General features: G+C 46.3%; 1 protein-coding gene across 15 annotated transcripts in view; it reads left to right on the top strand.

Annotated features, from left to right (window-relative positions):
• Positions 1 to 366: 366 nt before the first annotated feature.
• LOC115179163 (peripheral plasma membrane protein CASK) overlaps positions 367 to 10,110 on the top strand; it is a 44,247-nt gene continuing 34,503 nt past the window's right edge. For 11 of the 15 annotated variants that reach the window (XM_029740518.1, XM_029740517.1, XM_029740504.1 and 8 more), the window contains exon 1: positions 368 to 1,229. In XM_029740518.1, coding sequence (XP_029596378.1) covers positions 1,171 to 1,229 — 59 coding nt within the window. In that variant the 5' untranslated portion in view covers positions 368 to 1,170. Of the gene's footprint in view, positions 1,230 to 10,110 lie in introns of all 15 variants that reach the window. The other 4 variants (XM_029740506.1, XM_029740509.1, XM_029740505.1 and 1 more) reach the window with 1 other exon arrangement.

The raw sequence follows: 10,110 nt of genomic DNA, 5'->3' as shown, positions 1-10,110 counted from the left end.
TAGACGTGCAATACTGGTCCGGACAATCTGTATCAGATGGAAAGTAATAATTAATACACAATACACGATACATTTTATTGCGAGGGCAGTGAAAGGATTGTGGAAACGCTGACGTAAGGTGATGGGCTTTTGATGGTGTCAACGCGTGCGCGCGGTGCATTGAATGCGACCGTGGATTGGTGGAATGGGGAGTGTGAAACCGATTAGGAAACTGCGCCTTGGGGGACTTGGAGGGTGGCGCCCTGAACGTCATGTTGGCTCAAGTGGCATTGGAATTAGCAAAGAGTCTGAGTGCGCCTACGAAGCCATTATGGCTCTCCACACACCAGTTTCATAACCTAGAGAGGGAGGAGTCTTCCATTTCTGGAAGCCGGAGGAGCAGCATCCGAGACCTCGTAAAAATTGGAGTAACGGTGCTCAAAGGAGACTGGAATACGAAATAATATCATTTTATTTTCAACATACCAACGAAATATACATGGATGCACATTTTAAGAGATAAGCATGAAGGTCTTTGATTTAAGATCAGGTAGCTGCAACCTTGTTTTGCATGTGCGGTAATATTCCAAGACATATGTGATACGTTGGGTGTGCTCAGCGCAATAACGGCGCTAGCAGGCTATTTCAAACGGCAAAATAAATCCAGATTGCTAGGAGATAGCCAACCATTTTATAGTTAGCCAGCTAGCTTGCGGGGGAGCAAGCTGCCTACTCGGGCAGAGGCATCATCGGATGCATCGACCAAGAAGAGGCATCTGCTAGGCATTAACCGACAATACAATCTCGGGTCATGCAAAGCGGTGTGTTTTGTGCAAACGGTTGATAAATCCCTCGGCTGTGGTCGTGGGATTAACCAGCCGGGAGAGAAGGAGAAGGTGGGGCGGAGGAGTGTCAAACGGTCGAGCTAAACCCAGCGCGTGTAGCTTGGCGCTCTAGCTACCCGGCTAACATTACCTTCTCCATCGGCTTTCCATTTGGGAAATTCATTTAGGAAACTAGAATTATTCGACCATTGGAATTCTGAGAGCTTGCTGGGGTATTCCGTGGCAGTTCCCCTTCTCCCCCAACGAGGATCAGTCAGAGCTGTACAATTGAGGCCATTGGCTTCTCTACAAATAATACGGTGTGGGGCGACTTTCACGGGGGTAGCATCCCCGTTTGCTTTGGACCATGGCGGACGACGACGTGCTTTTCGAGGATGTCTACGAGCTGTGCGAGGTGATTGGGAAGTAAGTGTCAGCATATGTTAATGAACTGAACAATGATAATAAATGAAACCTCTTGTTTGCATTGAGTGCATTGTATTGCGTGTCTGCCTGCCAGTTTTTTTCAGTATGGAAGCAATTGCCTTACAAATATGAATTGCCACCACCATCATGACAGCTGTTTTACTTGGCCTACTTGTAGGTGAGTTGGTCATACAAAACCTCACACTACCCATCTATTGTCAGGCCTATGTAAAATCACTTACACAGTAACTAGTTCAATAACCATATAACACGATTGCATAAACTGTTCAATATATGGGAAACCAGTTAGGCCTACTGACTTGTTAGTTTGATTGGGTGAGGCCCAATAATGAAGCCCCTGTTTAGTTCAAGAGCCGAGTGCATTGTTTTAGCTGGGCAGGATATCTTCATTTAACATGGCAGGAGAGAATATATCTGTTCAAAATGGAAGTTCTTTGGCTCACACACATTCAAAACATTCCCCAATCTAGATCATTTTTATTCATGTTTTGTGCATCCATTCAACTTAGACACATTATTTTGATGAGGCGGTACTGGGCGACAGGTAGCCTAGCGGTTAGAGCGTTGGGCCAGTAACTGAAGGGTCACTGGTTCCTTCGAATCCCCGAGCCGACAAGGTGGGAAATCTGACAATGTGCCCTTGAGCAAGGCACTTAACCCTAATTTGCTCCAGGGGTGTTGTACTACTATGGCTGACCCTATAAAACAACATTTCATGGCGCCTATCTGGTGTATATGACATAACATCATAATATTTTACTAGACATAGGCATAGTGACTCATGTGTGGTTTGGAACAGAGGCGCTATACGTTTAAAAGCTGGGCCATTCATAGTTTTGGGTTGAAATGTAAACATGCTTGTCTACTACAACTCGGTCTATAACGATCTCCACAAGTACTACTGCCAACACCACTACACTCCTCTCAGACTCAGACGCAGGGTAATTATAGTCAATCATTTAGTATCATGGGCCATTTGGGACAAGACACAGGCTGCAGATTGTCGTTACGATGACGTCACACACTACTTCTTGATACTACTTTAAGAGAAGGAGCGTAGGCTCCTGGAGAGGATGGAACTTCTTCACCAGAATAGAGTCACATACTGCTGTGTTCTATGGCTGCACCGGTGTTCTGGTATCACCACGCACTGCTAGTCATTGTCCCTGCCCTGTCAATTGCAGACCAGTCTATTGGTCCCCACCAACCAGAGGTGGCCAATCCTATTGTTGATGGACTTTTAACCATTGCACACACAGTTAATGATCATGTTTATCCCTGATCTATTTAGCCCGGATTTGTCTTACAAAGAGATTTAGGAGGCAACCTAATTTTACCCTGGATTGACAATTAGTCTAAAATCTAAAGTAGCAACTCTGGGTTTAGGCCAATTCAGTAAAAACCGGTTATCAGATTTCCAGAATAAGTGAACAAATGTCTAAAGCATTCCCAGTTCCAACACTGAGAGAATTGATAGGCCTAGAAGCAGTTCAGTTTTCTATCTGTTTCACACTATAAACATTGATTTATAAAGCACATAAATCCTAACACGCATTTGTGCAGGAGAAGGTGGTTGTTGATTGAAGAGAGCCTCTTCTATTTGGTGCAGGCCTTGTTTGCCCTCATAGCTTACAACATTGTCATTTTCACAGATTAGTCTGGAAATCCAGATTTAAATGTATTGAAACTACCACCTACACCAACCAATACCCCCTTTACCCTGGATTTCTATTGTGGCTGATGATCACACCCCTTCATATGAAGACCAGGCAGGCAGGCTGCTGTAGTCTTGGAGCTGGCCTAGCTCCCCTCCCCCTCTACGCTCAATCGAAACCCATGGGTCCATTAGGGTCCAGGCTGAGACACATGCTGATTGCTCTTCAGCCCCTCAGGCTCTACTCTTTGTTTGGGGAGCTCTCTGCTTCGGTTTACTCCTCACTCAGTGACGGATCTAGGATCTGGTCTACTTTACCCAGTCCTGGTGTTAGACGTCATGTGGTGGGTGACAATACTGGTCTCGGGACAGCTGTTAAACAAGTAGCCGCCCAGGGCGTACCTTGGTGCAGTAACGCAGACAGGGCCTCTAGTCAGAGGAGCCTACACCATGACTATGTTATCACCATGATCAGAAAGGGCTTCATGGCCTCCTACCTTCCTCTTCCCAAAGTCATTTGTTCCTCCTTTCATCTTTCCTTTCTCACTCATAGTTGTCAGGACACAAGGGCGTCTTTCACCAAAACAGCTACACTACCTTATTTATTTCACTGTGCATCACCAGGTTCTGTTTAGTGAAGCAGATCTTTTCCAATAAGCTTGATTTATGTCCCAGCTTTGTGAAAGAAAGCCGAACAAAAAGCACGATTCCAAATCAATCCTCTCCACCAGCGACACAGCCTAGTTTCTGACAGTGAAGTGATTGTCAGACAAAAGCACTGAGTACCAGCCAGTGTCTTTTAGGTAGAGAACTCTGCCAGCCTCTCCTGCAGAAAGCTGGGGATCATTTTCCTCGGCCCAGGATGAAGGGAGGGGATGCTGAGGAAGATCATTGGAGACAATGGAGGGTTCGAAATAGGATTGCCCCGAGGCTGGATATATAACTAATGTCAGCGGACTCCAGGGCTGACCTCCAATTTTTGTAAACCACACTCGCTGTCAAGAAGAGCTAGGGAACCAACGAACAGAGGCTTAGAAGAACTCCTCTCCTGCTATCCCTTGTTCCCTTTGGTTGACATTGGTTCAGACGTTTTCGTTCCCTTGGTAGTTCATGGGGAGTGTTCAATGAAGTGAAGACGTGCCGTTATCGCGGCTCAAGGGTCTGTATTGTCAGGGACGTCTAAAGCGGCTTTGACACGGCAACAAATGTTTGTCGCCAAGCGGCGGCTGTGCTTAGTAGGATGCGATTTTACAGCCAGAAATTTTTCTGTTTCGCTTCTAGTGTTGCCTGTGCTTCCATGCATGGCTCTGAGAATCATCATTTCCATAAGTAACTAATATAGTCTAGATGTGTGTTTACGAGATCTGTAGCCTTAAAATAACTGTCAATGGAATGCTCACTTCACACGTGGCCTGTAGCCCTCTGAGGTTTGTGAGCTATAACAAGACATTTTGTTTGACGAGAGAGAGAGACATTTGACTGACACTGTAGATCTGTGAATGATTGAAACGGAGTGGTGACACTTACCAAAGTAGGTGTGACATGCTACCAACAGCGGCTGGTATAGTGTAAATAGACATGTCAACCAGCGACATATGCAGGTGTTTGTGTTAGCTGATGAGGGAATTGTCTCGGGCTAGTACACCTACACAGCCAAATACCTCTGTTATAATCTGTCTAAGGTTGGCAGACAGTGTGGAGGTTTGGGGTTGGCTGAAGGCCTTTGGGACGACTGAGCCTTTGTTTCGGCTCAGTTCCTGGGCTGGAGGAGTGTTTTAATCTCTCTTATTTCTACCTAATCTCGTTTAAGAAACTGGGTGGTTCGAGCCCTGAATGCTGATTGGCTGAAAGCTGTGGTATATCAGACCGTATACCACAGGTATGACAAAACATTTAGTTTTACTGCTCTAATTACGTTGGTAACCAGTTTATAATAGCAATAAGTCACCTCAGGGGTTTGTGGTATATGGCCAATATACCTCCGCGTTGCGTCGTGCATAAGAACAGCCCTTAGACGTGGTATATTGGCCATATACCACACCTCCCTGGGCCTTATTGCTTAAACACAGCCCTTAGACGTGGTATATTGGCCATATACCACACCTCCCCGGGCCTTATTGCTTAAACACAGCCCTTAGACGTGGTATATTGGCCATATACCACACCTCCCCGGGCCTTATTGCTTAAACACAGCCCTTAGACGTGGTATATTGGCCATATACCACACCTCCCCGGGCCTTATTGCTTAAACACAGCCCTTAGACGTGGTATATTGGCCATATACCACACCTCCCCGGGCCTTATTGCTTAAACACAGCACTTGCTTCCAGATCTTGTTCAGTATCTCACAACAGTTAATGTATGAAAACCCCCAGTACAGCATGTCTAAAGCATCTGCCAGGAAAAGGGATCCATTCTCAAGAATGAGAATGAGTTCTCCCATTTAGATATGCTCATCTTTTGTCTTTACTCACCAGTTGACCCTTGATATTTTCCCCTGTAAACATGTACGTCAGACCAATTATCCCCCACCACCACAGACACTTCTATTGTAGTCCCTGCCTGCACTCCCCTCTCTCTGATCCTGCTTGTGTAGGAGTCAAGGGACATGACTGGGTGGGTCACTGTGTGGGAGGTCCCTGGGTGGGTGACTGTGTGGGAGGTGACTGGGTGGGTGACTGTGTGGGAGGTGACTGGGTGGGTGACTGTGTGGGAGATGATGGGGTGGGTCACTGTGTGGGAGGTGACTGGGTGGGTCACTGTGTGGGAGATGACTGGGTGGGTCACTGTGTGGGAGGTGTCTGGGTGGGTCACTGTGTGGGAGGTGTCTGGGTGGGTCACTGTGTGGGAGGTGACTGGGTGGGTCACTGTGTGGGAGGTGACTGGGTGGGAGGTAATGGGGTGGGTCACTGTGTGGGAGATTACTGGGTGGGAGGTGACTGTGGGAGGTGACTGGGTGGGTGACTGTGTGGGAGGTGACTGGGGTGGGTCACTGTGTGGGAGATGACTGGGTGGGGAGGATTGCCAGTAGGGTCAAGCTCTGAGGATGATCTGCAACCTGCTAGTTGACTACTACACTAAGTTAATTGTTCTCTGAGGTGTAGCTTACTGTACGCTTAGCTGAATGGGCTGTTCAGTCTCACTATCTAGAACATTCTGAATCGACCATAATGGAACCCTTCCCCCTCTTCCCCCCTGGCTCTGTTGGAATCAAGTTCCTCCAGATCCATACAGTTGGCTGACAGCCAGCTAGTGCCAGGCTCTCCTCTCCTTTCTCCTCTCCTCCTTTTAAGAAAGTAAAAAGGACATGTGGAGGGACACCCTTTTGAGAGTATTGGTAGACATTATGGGTAACTCAGACCTATTGCTCAGCTGTTGTCTACTGCAGTACCATAGGTAGAAGCCTACTGTGGCTTTTGGAAGCGAACCTTTTTAAAATGTTATATCTTCCAATTTAGTTTGCATTTGTTTTTACCGAAATGATTCAATCAGAATAAACAGATTCAACAAAGCACAGTAGTCAAGGCGTGACCCTATACATGAGCAGTGAACTAAGGCCCATTGCCTATTCAGACATTATTCTAACAAAGGATGGCACAAGGCCTTACTCTCCACTGCATCCTTATCTATCTGAGGGAAGTAAAGCTCATGCAAACAGGTTATGCAATCCTACTTATTAGCCCATTGTGTGTGTTAAATTTCAGTAAACACAGTGACGTGCTCAGGCCGGGCATTTAAGCTCCAGTTGAAGGGGATGGGCGAGGCGTGGGTAATTTGAGCCGTCTCTGCTCATAATGATTCTCTCTGCATGGGGATAGTAATGCAGACAAGTGCAACTGGAATCACACGCGGCTCTTCATTCTGGCTCTGGGGTACTCATTAGAGCCAGGAAGGATTGGAATATTGTCAGAATGGCTGGGAACTGGTGGAGTGATCAGTACTGTGACTCGCGTTGGCTGAGATAATTAAACATTAACTCCTAGCCTACGTTTTAATGCTTTGGATTGCATTGAGCTCATTAAATGTAAGCATTTTTAAAAATGATTTGTTTGCAGTTTTTCTTAATTCATTCGTTCCTCTACATACAATACACACACTTGCTACACGTTAGGCTAACTACCATTTGTGTGTGTTTTTATAGCCTCTAATGGGTTCTCTGAGCAACCATAACACTCAGTTCATTTGTTACTGATAGAACATACGAAGGCTAAGCTAAGCTTTCCCCGTACTGTGCATGTGTCATTCAGACAGCGTAGCCTACACCCGCGTCTACAGGTCTACGATCTGTTCTCCCTCCCTCCAGCCTCCACCTCAGCCATGATGATGAGATGATGTAACTGACTCTAGGCAGGCTGGCAAGAATCTCCGTCTGCCCACACCTCCCGAGGCGCTTCTCAGAATTCTACATTCCACCTAACTTTCTCTCCTCTCCTTGTTTCTTGTCCTCACTATTTCCCAGGAAGTGTGTGGTCAGCTCCTAACAGTGTGGACTCTGGGGAGTTTGGCCTGGCTGATTTATTCTTCCAGATGGGTTTGTTGACTGCTTTGAGAGCAGGGGACTCGGAGGTGATATTGAATTTGGTCTCTGCTTGTCTAAGGGCTCCTGGGCATCCAGTGTCTGACTCTGGTCATTTCCCAAAAAGTGCCCCGTTTATTTATTTCCTCCTAATTTCTTCCTTCCTCCTCTCTCTCTCTTTACATCCCTATGTACTTTCACCTGCTTTCCTCTTTCCTTCGTTACTCCTCTCTCCTTTCCTACCTACATACTGTCCCCTCTTACATAAGTCTGATTCTGAAAGGGATGGTGTAGGTTAAAGAAACACTATGGTTGGGTGCATTTAATTGGTACTTCAGCTCTGACTACATGAGTGTTTGGGGGTCCCAAGTTCCTCCTCAGGCCCCCTACTGGAGTCTGGGAGAGAAGTGGAAATCTCTGCTCTGAGACTGGCTTAATGTCCTGGAGGTATTTCAGCCTGTGAATTTCAGATGTACTCCGGTACAGCAGGATGAATCCTAATTGCCCTCTATTAATATTCAAAAGGTTGTTCTCTTCAAGTAACCAGTAAATTAAACCAAGCAAATATTTAGGGCCGTGTGTTTTGTTCCACTTTCCTACCTCAACAGACACTTGGCATTTTAGAAGCTTTTCGGTGCAATTAGTGTGTACACAGTTTTGGCATCCGGGGACGAGTTAAATGAACTCCGCCTCGTTGTTTTTAACACCATCATTCGACTGTAATCGAACTCTGACGCGAAAAGAGTAAGTATGAATCACGTTCTTAGCCTACCTCCCTGGAAGGAAACGTCCCCTTACTCCTCAATAGGGGTGTGACACATTGACAATTGTGCTTAAGGGTTAAACTGCCATTTAAACATTAGTTTTTTAAATCGGTTTTCCGTTAAAACGATAAGGAGAACAAATCATACAGATTTCACAATGCAGAATAATGGTCCCAATTATGACCGCTAGGGCCGGGCAATGACGTTAAATCTACCGCAGTCATATACCATTGAAAGCGCCTCAGCTACGGCATGTTTGTATGTAAGGGTACACTACAGCTTCTTAAATACCGACACGAAACCTTCTCTGGAGATGGTTTTGAAGCGCCACTGAACGGGAATTGTATTTGTAAAGGATCTGTGCTTCTGAATGGGGACTAACATCCATCACTAGGCCACCAGAACTGTCAATCAAATAATATCGAGCTGCCTGCCTGCCTGCCTGCCTACTGCCTGCGAACAGATCACTCCTAAATAAAGTACTTTAAAGTTTGTTAAATACCGTGACATTTATCGAGACATTTAGAAGAAAAAAAACAAGACTGATTAGTTGCCGTACTTGTGAGAACAAACATTCGCATCTTTCATAGCGAGCCAGCGAGGGCCGGAGAGAGATGGGAGGCGGCACTGTATAGGCGGGTCAGCCACCAGGCAGACGGAGTCAGAACCGTCTACTATGCCTATCTATCTGCAATCAAAAGCAGTATCTCGCAATAGAATGCTGTACTTTGCGATTTATTGTAAAGCAGGGCCTATCCACAATGAATAGGCTAGGATATTCTACATGCAACAGGCCGAAGAGAGAACACGCACTCGCATCATTAGCGAAGAGAAAGAGTAGGCGAGCCAGCTGCACCGCGATTATAATTTTGTGGTTAATAAAACATATTGTTATTCCGTTTAGGGATTTTTTTTTTACGTTAAGGATCCAAATTTCTTTAAACGTTCACACCCCTACTCACGACCTGTCTCGACCCTTGGCTTTCTTCGGCTACTAGGCTACCTCAGTTCCTTCTATCTCTCCCATTCTCTCTCGTTTCTCTCTAATGGCATTCTAGTTCCCATCCGAGGTCATGTGAGAAGGTGGTCAGGTGCTAACGGGTAATACTAACACTGCAGGGCATTGCTGAACGTGGGAGGGGACCCATGTTGAGAGCACAGCTGTGCCTATGTCATCAAAGCGTGCCGACCCTCTCGCTCCTTTCTCACAGTGCTTCCCCGTGGAATGACACTCCTGCGTGTGATCGCTTGCCTTGGCGCCTTCCAGGGGTGGGGGGTTTGGCGGGGTCAATTCCATTTGAACTCACTCAGTCTACATTTGACAACTAGGGAGATCAATTGCAATTCTATTCACAAATTCAAATTGGGCAGCTAGTCTATCATCTTCTGTGAGGATATTTGAATTCTTGAGCTTATTTAAGATGAAATTGACCTCAAACCCAACTGAGTTCACCTGGCTTTTGGCTCGTCACAGTGTCATGGAGATAATGGGAGTTTTATGAACATTTAGGCTGGGCAATACTAGTCCAGTCCAATACTACACCCATCCCCTGGCATCCATTCCATACCACTTCAGTGTTTGCAGACCTAGGTGTTAACTCTATGGTAGAATGAAATCAAAACCCATATGAAGGCTAGGTGTAGCCCACACCTTATTGCTTACAATGTGTAAGTGTTACACCGTAGGGAGGAGCTAGGGTAGAAGGAAACCAGTGTTACACGTTAGGGTGGAGCTAGGGGGGAAAGGAACCAGTGTTACACGTTAGGGTGGAGCTAGGGGGGAAGGAAACCAGTGTTACACGTTAGGGTGGAGTTAGGGGGGAAAGGAACCAGTGTTACACGTTAGGGTGGATCTAGGGGGGAAAGGAACCAGTGTTACACGTTAGGGTGGAGCTAGGGGGGAAAGGAACCAGTGTTACACGTTAG

Source organism: Salmo trutta, chromosome 39 (assembly GCF_901001165.1).
Source record: "Salmo trutta chromosome 39, fSalTru1.1, whole genome shotgun sequence".
Lineage (NCBI taxonomy): Eukaryota > Metazoa > Chordata > Actinopteri > Salmoniformes > Salmonidae > Salmo > Salmo trutta.
Note: the sequence above shows the minus strand (reverse complement) of the source record. Positions and strands in the feature narration are given on the sequence as shown.